At 42.9% G+C, this 15161-nt stretch overlaps 1 protein-coding gene across 6 annotated transcripts in view; it reads right to left on the bottom strand.

Annotated features, from left to right (window-relative positions):
* mast4 (microtubule associated serine/threonine kinase family member 4) overlaps positions 1-15161 on the bottom strand; it is a 575541-nt gene that overhangs the window by 26224 nt on the left and 534156 nt on the right. For all 6 annotated transcript variants that reach the window (XM_068029433.1, XM_068029434.1, XM_068029435.1 and 3 more), the window contains 4 exons: positions 9084-9304; positions 5697-5894; positions 1691-1917; positions 1477-1599 (listed from right to left, as the gene is read on the bottom strand). In XM_068029433.1, the coding sequence (XP_067885534.1) occupies positions 1477-1599; positions 1691-1917; positions 5697-5894; positions 9084-9304 (769 nt within the window). The remainder of the gene's footprint in view (positions 1-1476; positions 1600-1690; positions 1918-5696; positions 5895-9083; positions 9305-15161) is intronic.

Raw genomic sequence — 15161 nt, 5'->3', positions numbered from 1 at the left:
CTTGGTTGACGTGCGTTGTCCAGGCCTCGCTGCCGTAGAGCAAGGTACTGAGGACACAGGCCTGATACACTCGGACTTTTGTGTTCCGTGTCAGTGCGCCATTTTCCCACACTCTCTTGGCCAGTCTGGACATAGCAGTGGAAGCCTTTCCCATGCGCTTGTTGATTTCTGCATCTAGACACAGGTTACTGGTGATAGTTGAGCCTAGGTAGGTGAACTCTTGAACCACTTCCAGAGCGTGGTCGCCAATATTGATGGATGGAGCATTTCTGACGTCCTGCCCCATGATGTTCGTTTTCTTGAGGCTGATGGTTAGGCCAAATTCATTGCAAGCAGCCGCAAACCTGTCGATGAGACTCTGCAGGCACTCTTCAGTGTGAGATGTTAAAGCAGCATCGTCAGCAAAGAGGAGTTCCCTGATGAGAACTTTCCGTACTTTGGATTTCGCTCCTAGACGGGCAAGGTTGAACAACCTGCCCCCTGATCTTGTGTGGAGGAAAATTCCTTCTTCAGAGGACTTGAACGCATGTGAAAGCAGCAGGGAGAAGAAAATCCCAAAAAGTGTGGGTGCGAGAACACAGCCCTGTTTCACACCACTCAGGATAGGAAAGGGCTCTGATGAGGAGCCACCATGTTGAATTGTACCTTTCATATTGTCATGGAATGAGGTGATGATACTTAGTAGCTTTGGTGGGCATCCAATCTTTTCTAGTAGTCTGAAGAGACCACGTCTGCTGACGAGGTCAAAGGCTTTGGTGAGATCAATGAAAGCAATGTAGAGGGAAAAGGCAGGATATGGAATTGATAGAGTAAATAAGGAGAAACTGTTTCCAGTGCCAGAAGGGTACGTAACCAGAGGACACAGGTTTAAGGTGACTGGCAAAAGAACCAGCGATGACATGGGGACATGGTGGAAGAAGATTTAATTGTAACTTTCAAAAGGGAATTGATTAAATATTTGAAGGGAAAAAGTTTACAGGCCTATGGGGAAAGAGCAGGGGAGTGGAACTAATTAGATCACTCTTTCAAAGAGCTGACACAGATGTAACAGGCTGACTGTGCTGTATCATTCTATGACCCTGTGAGACAGGCTCTTAAACAATCTCTACAAAATTTATTTAAAAACAAAACTACCATTTCAATTCTGTTGCTAAAAAAGGTTGCTCTGATTCTGCAGTATCCCTTTCATTGGCTAGTCCAATACATGGAAGCTTATGCTAAATTGAAAATATGCCATTAATATCAGGATAAAGGGGAGACGTTTTGCAACTTTATTTTCCAACTGATGAAAAAAATCATTTTAATAATCTATTTTTCCAACTTAAAATGACCAAAGAGTATATACTCAGTTTTAGGCACTCTCTCTTATAATTCAATTAAAAAATGATACTGTAAGTTTATGAAAAATTCTATCTACAACTGCACAAATGCATAGAATGGTATCTTTTGACATATATATGTGCTTTTTAAGTATACCTTGACAAGCAGTTCTACCACCTCAGTGTGAACTAGGCCAAGTACTGGTTCGTTATTTACATGCGTTATGAGATCGCCAGCCTTTAATCCTGCAGTGTGAGCTGCACTCCCTTCTTCAACATTCTAGTAGTCAAAATAAAAAGAAACAATGATTTATTCTATTACAACAATTGAAACATGAAATTCTACATATCATTTTCTCACATGCACTTACCCAAACAATATGATGGACTGTATAAACATCACTATCACCCATGTATACTCTAATTGCTCGTAGTGTGAAACCATACTTCTTTCCTGAACTGTAGATAATTATAGGAGGCTTCGGACTGCCGGAGCTTGTGGAGGAGTCCCGACTAGGTGATGAATCTCTTGAAGAAGGGTCAGAAGAAAGGGAATGTGGGGAGATTGGACTAGCCAATGGAGAAGCACCAAAAACATCTGAAATGAGAGGGCACAATGAAAAGAAACCTTTTAAATTTGTGGCTAAATGCTGGCTGAATACATGGAAAAAGAGTTATAACAGCTTGGAGCTTCAATCTTACAATCCCTGTCAGGTATCAGAAACATGCATAAACACTTGGGGCGAGATTTTAACCACTGGCGGGTTTCCGGACGCCAAATGGGACAGTGAGCCCACCAGATGCCCGACAGAGCAGACGGCAGGCCCCAGTCTATTTTGTGACACAGACCTCGACAGCGAAGGGTCAGTTAGCTGCAGGCTAAAAAACAAGTGGCCTGGATCAGCCTGGGAAAAGCGGAAGCTCCGTTCTAGGGTGGGGCTATCTTACAATTTTGCTTTTATTACAATCATGATTGCCTGGGATAGATTTTGTGAAACAGTATTCCCAACCCAGAGCTTTGTAGGATGGCTGCATATATTGGAAACATAGGATGGAAGTCAGCATATTCCACGTGACTTTCTTAATGGATGTAAAATCACGTAGAATATGTTCACCTTCTTGTCTCAACTGGAGCTAGAGATTTGTTACTTGCAAGAATCAGCACTCAAGTAGGTTTAGATTTCTCTGGAGCACATCAGTTATTTGGTTCACGTAAAGTTCTATTGTGTTTTTTTTTAAATTCGTTCCTGGGATGTGGGCATCACTGGCTAGACCAGCATTTTTTGCCCATCCCCAATTGCCCTTGAGAAGGTGGTGGTGAGCTGCCTTCCTGAACCGCTGCAGTCCATGAGGTGTAGGTACACCCACAGTGCTGTTAGGAAGGGAGTTCCAGGATTTTGACCCAGCGACGATGAAGGAACGGCGATATAGTTCCAAGTCAGGAAGGTGTGCAGCTTGGAGGGGAACTTGCAGGTGGTGGTATTCCCATGCATTTGCTGCCCTTGTCCTTCTCGGTGGTAGAGGTCACAAGTTTGGATGTTGTTGTCTAAGGACTATTTTATAAAATAAACAGCATCATGATTAAAATTTAATGTAAATGTGTCCACCAACGTGTTACCAAAGGAAATTAAACTGCAAAGTCCACATGCACTTGAAGTGATCATGCGTAGCCTTCCTGTTCAGTATGATAGTTTTCCAATGGTGTGATAAGCCATTTTGATGAGTTTAGGGTAGATTTTATATTCACAGAACTTGGGAAGCACTGCAGGCAATCTGAGCAGGCACTGTTACCACAAGTCACTGAGAGAGACCCGCAAAACCCATCAATGATATTGAAGGGGAAGCTGCCATTAACTGGCAACAAGACGAGTGGACTGGAATTGATCTGGCCCAGGTAATCCTTACTGGACCAATACAATGTGTGAAAATGACTGTAAAAAGGTCTGAATGTCTTAACGGGCAGTGCCCATAGGTGATTCTCGTCCCTACCCACTGCCCCTTGCCCCACCCTAACCAAAAACAACAAACCAATCCAAACAGTATGCACAGCCTAAATAAATGAGGAGGATGGTTGGGACTGCTTCTCTTTTTAAGTAACCATTCCAAGCAGGCAATGAATTTCAACATCTCCTTTCCATTCCATTAGCATTGCTTGATTTATAGCTAACTCAATTCACCCAGAAGCATGTTAATTAAACACAAAACATCAGTCCTGCTTATTGGTTTTAATGTGCACGGCCTTCTAAAATATGCACCAATTCTTTTGAAGAAAATAAATACATCAAATCTTAAACTCTTATTACAAGCTTGCTATTGTGACAATTTTTTCTTTGATTCCTAATTAAGCTCTGGTACAGATTGGAGATGAACAAAGCTTGATAAAATCACTAATTATAGCCTCCAGTCCAAAACATGTGCCTTATTTCTTTGAATTATGCAGAATTATTGTCCGCACATTGTATGAATAAATCCAAATATTGCTTCTGGGTAAATAATATGCTTAGTGTCAATATAGTGTAGACTGCCACTGCTGTACATGGTCTTCTAAAACCCCAAGTTATTTTGAAAATAAGCTAAAAGGAACTAACCGGCATGACCTCTAACCCCAGAAAAACCAATGTCCCTGAAAGGTCTGAGGAGATGGTTGAGCACAATCATGGTAAAAGTATACAAACATTTCCTTTGCTTTTTCTGACAGTGTCTTCAATAAAATGAGACACAAGGACCCGAGTTTTATGAGTGCACCACGTGAACTCAGCGGCCTTCAGACATTGAAGTGCCGCCAGAGAGCCCCGCAATATTACACATGGGAGCTCATTTAAATGGAGGGGGCGGAGCGGCCGCCCCCGATGACGTAGAGGGGGTGGCTGCCGCATCCGGTGCCACTGTGCAGGCGTCATTTTTAAAGGGCTTTAAGCCCTTCACTTATATGTTAATATTTAAAGTGGCTGGTTTTGAAATAATTTTCAATAAAATGTTATGCACACTTCAAATCCCCTCTCCCAACCCCTCAATGAACAATCAGAGTCTTATTTGTCCTACCCCACCCCCAAAAACATTAAAGTTGCCTTAACAACCTGCCCCCCCCCCCCCCAAAGAACTTTCTTTCCTTTAACCAAACCCTTTCCACCATCCCCTCACCCAACCGCATTCATTTTTGCTTCGTTCCCCCCCACAACCCACTCCGAAAATATTAATCCTCCCCCCCCCCCCCCCACCAGGTTCTTGCCTTGGAACTGCCGCTATCAGCATGTAAATTAATTTACATCTATTTAAGGTTAATTTAAATATTTAGATGAAGGGCCTGCCACACCGAGGCCCCCCCCCACCACTGGTAATATGCGGCAGGCCCTTCCCGACGCCGCAGGTCGAGGCGGGCCTCTCCCTGGAAAATGTTACCAGCCCCCTGCCGTGACTTGCGGCATTGAGGGGCTGGTAAAATTCAGCCCAAGAGAGAAATCACAATGCATGTCTGGAATCCAAGGTACATATATATGGTGATGATTTGCATTACACGTGTGCCCATTAGCAATAGGAAATATGTTGCATTTTTCTGCGCTTGGAGACAGTTTGATAGCAACAGCCCTGTTGGGCCCATATTCTCTGCATTGAGCATAAAATTGGTATTCAGGTCCTTTTGTGTCTGGCTAGGTTATGACTCTTTGAAATAGCTGCCTGGAGAGCTTGTGGTTGGCCAATGGTTATTACATATGTCGAGAGCAGAATAGTACTCACTGCTGTGCCTGTAGGTGGGCTAATTGGGTCCATTTAATTTAATGTTTCCTTGCCTTATTCATGTATTTTGTATTAAGGACAGCAATCCTTATTACTTAGCAGTGGATGTTTTAGAAGTTGATTGGCCACTGCCAATGCCAAAATTATTAAGATAAACCTGAAAACATGGTTTAGGCAGTTTAGACACAGAAAACACATCTGAAAACAATAAAATCTAAACTAACCTACTTGGTGGACACAATAAATGTGTATCCTAATTAGATAATAAAAGGTGCAAATGAGAGAAGCAGAGAACCCAATCTTTTTACTTGTGCTGAGGCATATGTCCTGAGGCTCTATACAGTATTGGCAGCACATGAGCCATCCATACAGAATGTCGAGAAAATTAATAATATGACACACCATTATTGCAACTAAGATAATCTCATAATTATTTGTGAACCATTAAACAAAATATGTTCAAGAAGTTAAAGATGTTATTTATGGAAATTTCTCTTGAATTTAATTTGAAGATGGATTTTGCCGAAACATGTCCACTTGAATAAAAATCTGAAGAAAATTTAGAGTTACCAACGACATTTAGACAGCTGTCTCCTGCAAAGCCAGCATTACGTTTAGTACGTGCTGTTATGATTTCCATACCTGCAGGGATCATGAGGGAGAGCGCGGTGGCGGAGGCTGATTTCATCACTTTTCCTATTCTTTCTTTGTCCGTACTTCCCAATCGCTGACGGGCCAACTGGGGAACATTGTCACTTGTCGCCTTTGAAGAAATATCTGTACTTTCCACACTGTCACTCCTGGTGTTAATCTGATCCAGATGTTCTGAAAAACTGCCAACTGTTCACAAATAAATGCAATCAGTTTTTCCCATTTCATTATTTTAATGAATGCATGCTTAATAAATATGAAAATGAAAATATTACTCTAATCCCAACATCGAATGGCAAAAGCAGAAAGCCTCACCAGTCTGCAAAAAATCTAAATAGCAATATTTCAAAATGAATTGAAAATCAGTTTATACTTCACTGACACTATTTTGGTATCTCTCCTTTCTCTAGATGGAATTAATATAACAATCTCAGAAAGCACTAGAGGACCAGATGCTGCAAAAATTAGATGTATGCAGGACAAGAGAAGACAACTGAGCTAATGCTTATGAAAAACACAATCTTGTTCAGTTACACCGCCTTCTACACTGAAATGTTTCACTGATTAGAAACTGAAGCAAACACTATTTTGATTTCCTAACTGAACGAATTTACATATTATAGAAGCTAGCAAGCTTGGGGAACTTTCGGCTCACACTAGGGAGACAAATCTGAATATTTAGATAATACAGCATATTGCAAGTAACCTCTGAGTTTCATCTCAAATCACAAACCACAAGATAGAGTTGTACAATTTAACATTTTCAATACCATGCTCTTTCCAGTTATTGATCAGTATGTGTGAAGAATCCAGTGGATAATGACAACAGATGCTTCAGAACTCTCGACAGCCAAGGATATATCAATATTTGCAGTCCTAAGGTGAATAGGATGCAATTCTATAGTGCTTCTTGAGGTGCACAGGAAGATCTCGCAGAATTATCAGAAGTGTGGAACCCATAATGTAGACTGACATCCAAGATTACGTCAAAGGATTTTGAGAGATTTGGACAACTTGGGGATGAAATTGAACTCACAGACCGGCCATTTTGCGCCTGGAAAAAAAAACCGTGGCCAGGTGTTGACTGGGGAAGGGTGGTGGAGTTAACAGGCCAGTGGAGTTCTCGCAGTGTTGAACGCAGAGTGATGTACATGGAAGTGTTTATAAAGACAGTAAACTAAAAGAGCAGGGAAACTCGGCTGCCCCGTTGCCATCTGATGCTATATTCTGATGGGACTGTAAATGGATGAGCTGACTGTCTGTCTGAAACAGACATAAGGCTGCTGTTCTTTGGAAACTGAGGTTCTGTGCTGATTGTGGCACCCTGACAAAAAAAAATTAGGTACAAATGGGTGGAGCTTTTGACATCCGAGTTCCACCTAATTGTCCCAAAATCTTGAGTTGCCTAATGTGCAGTCCTTAAAGGGACCACTGGAGGCCACACAAAAAAGTCACAAAACTTTCTTCTGAAAATTGGACTTTTGAAGCAACAGAAGGTACTCCTTCTTGATCCACAAAAATACCGTGTGCACTGCTGGCCTGGGCTCACTCCATCAGCTTTGCCTCTCCCTCCCAGGATCTATGTGCGGGAAGGATCAGAATTTATCGTAAGAAACAGAAACTGGTGTAGGGTGTATGGCTCCCTGTGCCTGCTCCACCATTTAATAAGATCATTGCTGATCCTTGCCCATAGTTCCACTTTCCTGCCTGATCCCCATATCCCCCCCCCCCGATTTCCATAGACTCCAAAAATCTATCAATTTCAGCCTTAAATACACTCAACGACTGAGCATCCACAGTCCTCTGGGGTAGATTTGCAATCCTTTGAGTCAAGAAGTTTCTCCTCATTTCTGTCTTAAATGGCCAACTCCTTATTCAGAGACTATGCCTCCTAGTTCTAGATCCTCCAGAAGGAGGAACAGCTTCTCAACATCTACCCCGTCAGCGAGACCATCTCTCACTCTTCTAACCTCCGGAGAGTATAGGTCCATTCTACTTAATCTCTCCTCGTAGGAGAACCCTCCTAACCCGGGAATCAATCTTGTGACCCTTAGTTGCACCGCCTTTAAGGCAAGTATATCTTCTGTAGGTAAGGAAACCAAAACTATACGCAGTACTTCAGGCATGGTCTTACCAAAGTCCTGTACAATTGCAGCAATATTTCCTTATGCTTGTCTCCAAACCCCTTGCAGTAAAGACCAACATACAATTTGCTTTCCTAATTGCTTGCTCTACCTGCAGGTTAACTCTAACCCAAACCTCTCTGAACATTAAGTTTCTCACCATTTAAAAAATGTCCTGCTTTCCTATTCTTCCTACCAAAGTGAATAATCTCATATTTGTGCCCACAGCACAGCTTACTTTCCCACCGGGCTTTGTGGGTAGTGCAAAGCTATCCAGGAACTTGTCAAATGGGTGTCCTCCATCCACCATATCTGTTCAACTTGGCTTGGGCTTCAGGCTGGCATGGACTGGTGCACAAAGCAATTGCTGCCCACTTTGGGAGTAAGTTAAACTTATTCCCTCCTTATAGTTTGGAACTCCCTCCCTAACAGCACTGTGGGTCTACCTACCCCAAATGGACTGCAGCGGTTCAAGAAGGCAGCTCACCACCACCTTCTCAAGGGCAATTAGTGATGGGCAATAAATGCTGGCATAGCCAGTGACGCTCACATACCATGAATGAATAATGAAAAAAAAGATCCTACATCATGCTAGTGATGTTCAGCAATTTCCCTAGAGTGCTTGAAAAACAGTTGTGGGCCACTCACTGAATGGGAAATATTGGGCATAGTCCCACTCTCCTCACCTTGATCTTATCTCCTGATCTTTCACATGCCCCTCCTGCAATCTACTGGAATATTCTCCACTCATTAAAGTGAATGGTGGGAAAATGGAAACAGGGTGCAACTATTAAGTATCAAAAAGTACTACTTATATCACATGGTATCCCCTAATTTCAGTGATTTAGCAAGCACTGTATATGCAAAAGAGAAAAAACAAAATATAGAATATTTAACCGTTCATTAAAATCCAGTTTTACATTAATATTGCTAATTAACATATCCTGCACTCATTAACAATATTGATGGCCAGCTGAAAACATGTTGGATGAGCATAGAAGTCGAGTGGTTATGGTGTTAGACTAACAAAAGGGAGAGAGTTCAAATCCATGGCAAGTTGTGAAATTGAAGTCAATCTGCGGGCTGGTACCAGGAAAATAACCAGGCAAGCTGCTTGATTGTGATAAAAATGCACATGTCCGTCAGGGAAGGGAACTGCTAACCTCTATCTGGTAATGTCTGATCTATATGTCCCACACTGCGGGGTTGTCTCTTATTATCTCTTACATAAAAGAGTTCTTAAAAAAAATTATACCTGAAAGAGTAGAACTACTGATGGTGCTGGGAGTGGTTGCATCAATCTCATCCTGCGATGTTCCTATGGAAAACATGTGCTTCTCCTGGTCCCTATGAGAGTCTTCCTGAGACAAAGATTCATCGTCTTCAGCAGAAATAGCAAAACTTGGCAGCATCCCAGAACGCTGGTAACAGTTGCTGTTCTCACTACTTGACGAGTGAGACAAAGACAAGTATTGCCTGAAGACAGAAAAACAAGAAACAATATGTTCTACTATACAGGATTTCTGCTTTTCTGCAAAGCCTGGAATAGTGTCACATTTAAAAAGTCAACCACAAGAAACTGTATCTCTTATATACACTCTTTCAAACTGTGCTTTAATCTGTTTAAATAAATAGGATTAGACAATAGAGAGGTTTTTTTGGAATGGTGAAATTCCAAAATTTTATGTCAGCTTACACTTTACTGCAGTCAGCCTTGTAAGGAGGTTTCTTCCTTCAGGGAGAACTCATTCCCCTGAAATGCCAGTTTCAGCTTTCCTTCAGGGGTCATTCAGGAGGTGACATTTCAGGCAGATCATTGGAAAATTTACTTACATGGCAGACATGCTAAGGGCTCAGTGTATTTTCAATATACTTTTAGCAGGCATTCTGCATCATTGCTTGAACTCCAGGTCAGAAGCTTTAAATGAAGATCAGTGACCCGAGCACTGTTCTTCCTTGTTTAAACGTCCATGTGTGTTGCCAGTCCCCGATAAGAGAGACTTGTTTTTTGAATCTTCAATCTCAGATTATGGATCATGGAATGATACAGCACAGGAGGCTGCCATTTGGCCCAATGTGCCAGCTCTTTGAAAAAGCGATTCAATTAGTTCCACACCCTTGCCATCTCCCCATAGCCCTGCAATTTTTTTCTACCTTAAACTACTGCCCTTTTGAAACTTATTACAGAATCTGCTTCCACCACCTTTTCAGGCAGTGCATTCCAGATTATAACAACTCCTTCCATTAAAAAAAAGTCTTCTCATTTCACCTGTCTTTTTTTTTGCCAATTACCTTAAATCGGTCTCCTCTGGTAACTGACCCTACTGACACTGGAAAGAGTTTCTCCTTACTGACTATATCGTACCCTGTTGGGATGTAGCTCTAAGAGGCAGTGCTGTTGTTGAAGGGATTTTATTGGCGTAGGTGTAGCCATGGAGTATGAGAATGAAAACTTGATGCCAGCATGCGATTTATTTTCCCCTTTCCTGAAGTTGGAGTGGTTACGATTTGGAATGCACAGCCTGATAGCATGATGGATACAGATCCAAAAGTAGCCTTCAAAAAGGAATTGGATAAGTACTTGAAAGAGAAAAAATTGCAAGCGTATGGAGAAAGAGCGGGAGAGTAGAACTAACTGGATTGCTCATTGAAAGAGCGAGTGCAGACTTGATGGGCAAATGGCCTCCTTCTACGCTGTAATATTTTATGATCTATGATCAAAACAAATTCATGATTTTGAATACCTCTATGACACGTCCTCTTAACCTTCTCTGCTCTAAGGAGAACAACCCCAGCTTCTCTAGTCTTGAAAGGTTATCTCCCATGCCCAGAGGTTTGGTTTTGCTTGCTTGGTATGAGAAAGCACTGTTGATAATGGGAGTACTACACTCCTGTTAACAACAACGCTATCAATGTAAAGGTGCCTCGAGTTGGCAACACAATGTTTGGTGCTAATACAGCACACTGAATTGGAATTGCACATTATTTCTCCCCTTTCCAACAAGTAATAGTACAGGATATCCATGATGCTACAAGGAGGACAATGACTTGAGAAATGAGCATCTGTGGATGTGGAGCCGGAGGACTTAGGTGAGGTTTGAAATGATTACTTTTCATAGGTGTTCACTATGGAGAAAGATAATGTAGGTGTAGAGATCAGGGTGGGGGACTGTGATATACTTGAACATATTAGCATTGATAGGGAGGAGGTATTAGCTGTTTTAGCAGGCTTAAAAGTGGATAAATCCTCAGGCCCAGATGAGATGTATCCCAGGCTGTTGTATGAGGCAAGGGAAGAGATAGCAGGGGCTTTGACACAAATTTTCAAATCCTCTCTGGCCACAGGAGAGTTTCCAGAGGACTGGAGGACAGCGAATGTGGTACCATTATTCAAGAAGGGTCGTAGGCATAAACCAGGTAATTACAGGCCGGTGAGTCTAACATCATTGGTTGGGAAAATACTGGAAAAAATTCTGAGGAACAGGATTAATCTTCACTTGGAGAGGCAGGGATTAATCAGGGATAGTCTGGATGGCTTTATCAGGGGCAGATCGTGTCTAACTAACTTGATTGAATTTTTCGAGGAGGTGGCTAGATGTGTCGATGAGGGTAAAGCAGTAGATGTAGTATACATGGATTTCAGTAAGGCTTTTGATAAGGTCCCGCATGGGGGAATTGGTTAAGAAGGTAAGAGCCCATGGGATCCAGGGCAATTTGGCAAATTGGATCCAAAATTGGCTTCGTGGCAGGAGGCAGAGGGTAATGCTCGAGGGCTGTTTATGCGATTGGAAGCCTGTGACCAGTGTGTACCACAGGGATTGGTGCTGGGACCCTTGCTGTTTGTAGTGTACATTAATGTTTTAGGCATGAATATAGGAGGTATGATAAGTACGTTTGCAGATGACACGAAAATTGGTGGTGTTGTAAATAGTGAGGAGGAAAGCCTTAGATTAGAGGGAGATATAGATGGGCTGGTAAGATGGGCGGAGCTGTGGCAAATGGAATTTAATCCTGCATTTTGGGAGGACTAACAAGGCAAGGGAATATACAATGGATGGTAGGACCTGAGGAAGTACAGAAGGTCAGAAGGACCTTGGTGTATTTGTCCACAGATCACTGAAGTCGGCAGCACAGGTGGATAAGGTGGTTAGGAAGGCATATGGGATACTTGCCATTATTAGCCGAGGCATAGAATATAAGAGCAGGGAAGTTATGATGGAGTTGTATAAAATGCTAGTTAGGCCACAGCTGGAGTACTGTGCACAGTTCTGGTTACCACACTATAGGAGGGATGTGATTGCACTGGAGAGGGTGCAGAGAAGATTCAAAGAACAAACAAAGAACAAAGAAAATTACAGCACAGGAACAGGCCCTTCGGCCCTCTAAGCCTGCGCCGATCCAGATCCTCTATCTAAACATGTCGCCTATTTTCTAAGGGTCTGTATCTCTTTGCTTCCTGCCCATTCATGTATCTGTCTAGATACATCTTAAAAGACGCTATCGTGCCCGCGTCTACCACCTCCGCTGGCAACGCGTTCCAGGCACCCACCACCCTCTGCGTAAAGAACTTTCCACGCATATCCCCCCTAAATTTTTCCCCTCTCACTTTGAACTCGTGACCCCTAGTAATTGAATCCCCCACTCTGGGAAAAAGCTTCTTGCTATCCACCCTGTCTATACCTCTCATGATTTTGTACACCTCAATCAGGTCCCCCCTCAACCTCCGTCTTTCTAATGAAAATAATCCTAATCTACTCAACCTCTCTTCATAGCTAGCGCCCTCCATACCAGGCAACATCCTGGTGAACCTCCTCTGCACCCTCTCCAAAGCATCCACATCCTTTTGGTAATGTGGCGACCAGAACTGCATGCAGTATTCCAAATGTGGCCGAACCAAAGTCTTATACAACTGTAACATGACCTGCCAACTCTTGTATTCAATACTCCGTCCGATGAAGGAAAGCATGCCGTATGCCTTCTTGACCACTCTATTGACCTGCGTTGCCACCTTGAGGGAACAATGGACCTGAACACCCAAATCTCTCTGTACATCAATTTTCCCCAGGACTTTTCCATTTACTGTATAGTTCACTCTTGAATTGGATCTTCCAAAATGCATCACCTCGCATTTGCCCTGATTGAACTCCATCTGCCATTTCTCTGCCCAACTCTCCAATCTATCTATATTCTGCTGTATTCTCTGACAGTCCCCTTCACTATCTGCTACTCCACCAATCTTAGTGTCGTCTGCAAACTTGCTATTCAGACCACCTATACTTTCCTCCAAATCATTTATGTATATCACAAACAACAGTGGTCCCAGCACGGATCCCTGTGGAACACCACTGGTCACACGTCTCCATTTTGAGAAACTCCCTCTGTCTCCTGTTGCCCAGCCAGTTCTTTGTCTATCTAGCTAGTACACCCTGGACCCCATGCGACTTCACTTTCTCCATCAGCCTACCATGGGGAACCTTATCAAACGCCTTACTGAAGTCCATGTATATGACATCTACAGCCCTTCCCTCATCAATCAACTTTGTCACTTCCTCAAAGAATTCTATTAAGTTGGTTCACTTATTAAGTTCACTAGGATGTTGCCTGGGCTGGAGCATTTCAGTTCTGAAGAGAGACTGAAAAGGCTAGAGTTGTTTTCCTTGGAGCAGAGAAGGCTGAGGGGGGACATGATTGAGATGTACAAGATAATGAGGGGCATTGATAGGCTAGATAGGAAGAAACTTTTTCCCTTAGCGGAGGGTTCAATAACCACAGGATTTAAGGTAAGGGGCAGGAAGTTTAGGGGGGGATTTGAGGAAAACTTTTTTCACCCAGAGGGTGTTGGAATCTGGAACGCACTGCCTGAAGGGGTGGTAGAGGCAGGAACCCTCACAACATTTAAAAAGTATTTAGATGAGCACTTGAAATGCCATAGCATACAAGGCTACGGGCCAAGTGCAGGAATATGGAATTAGAATAGTTGGGTGGTGGATAGCCGGCACAGACACGATGGGCCTGTTTCTGTGCTGTATAACTCTGTGATTCTAAGGTAGTTACTAGAGCAACAGCTGTGGATTGTTTGGAAAGAGATTCTGGCAATGTACAGGCCTCACATCCAGACAACAACAACTTATAGCACCTTCAATGCAATAAGATATCTCAAGGTGCTTTACAGGAGCATTATTAAAAAATAATGTAATAAATAAAATAAAATAATAACAAAGTAGGACACCGAGCCCACACAAGGAGATATTAGGTCAGATGACCAAAAACTTGGTCAAAGAGGTAGGTTTGAAGGAGTATCTCAAAGGAGGAAAATGAGGCGGAAAGGCATAGGGAGAGTATTCCAGAGCTTTGGGCCTAGGCAACTGAAGGCGCAGCCATCAATGGTGGAGGATCTATTAAAATTGGGAACGCGGAAGAGGCCAGAACTAGAGTGCAGACCATCAGCAACACCTGACAATCTCACTGCCCAAAATGTACATCTAACCAGTGAGGCTTACAGTTAGTGATTCTGCCACTCCATTCAAGATATAATCAGTAGCACTAATGCACGAACTAAAGCAGTGCTTCATAATAGCTCGTTCCATACAATAGACTTATGATTCTGATAGACAGACTACATTAATTTCAAATTTTTGTGAGCATTGTGTAAACTGCATACATTGTCATAAGTACTGGCCTGGAATGGGTGCTCAGCCTGGCATCGCAAGAGAACAGAATTAACACATAGCTGACATTGAAGAACCTTCCAGTTAATAGCTGTCGTCAGGCCCTCATTAACTATTTCAAGCCAGTGCCGCTATCATCAACAGCATGTGCAAAAACAAAAATATGCCAACTATGTACACACATCTTAAAAGAATTCAAGGCAAATCAAATAAAAAAATGCTTTTTTGTGAATAAAGCAAAATAAAGAGTTTGCTTTCCTGCCACCCCTTGGTTTACTTCTGGTATCCTGAGCCATGCACCTTGTCTGTAGCTTCTAGGATTGCACTGTCCTTCTTCTAAACAGCCAGTTACTTGATGCGGAGGCCAGTGAGGCCTCCATGTTGTGGCACCCTCACGGTCCCCAACCTGGCTCAGCAGTGACTACCTCCCCCGGTGAAGCTGCTGAGGCTCTAAAGCCACAGGCCCTCTGATTGGGCTAGCAGCATCAGAAGCCCATATGACAGCGAGCCCGGAGGTGGCGAACTCAGGTGCCTCCGGGAAGATTGCTCCGCTGGTCTTGCTGACAGGGAGTGAGGACTCGAGATCCCATTTGGTCCCGACATCAAGATCCGAAGGCCCATGGGAAAATCCTGCCCACTATCTCTTTATGTTGCTCCTGTGAAGC

This window comes from Heterodontus francisci, chromosome 4, assembly GCF_036365525.1.
Source record: "Heterodontus francisci isolate sHetFra1 chromosome 4, sHetFra1.hap1, whole genome shotgun sequence".
Lineage (NCBI taxonomy): Eukaryota > Metazoa > Chordata > Chondrichthyes > Heterodontiformes > Heterodontidae > Heterodontus > Heterodontus francisci.
Note: the sequence above shows the minus strand (reverse complement) of the source record. Positions and strands in the feature narration are given on the sequence as shown.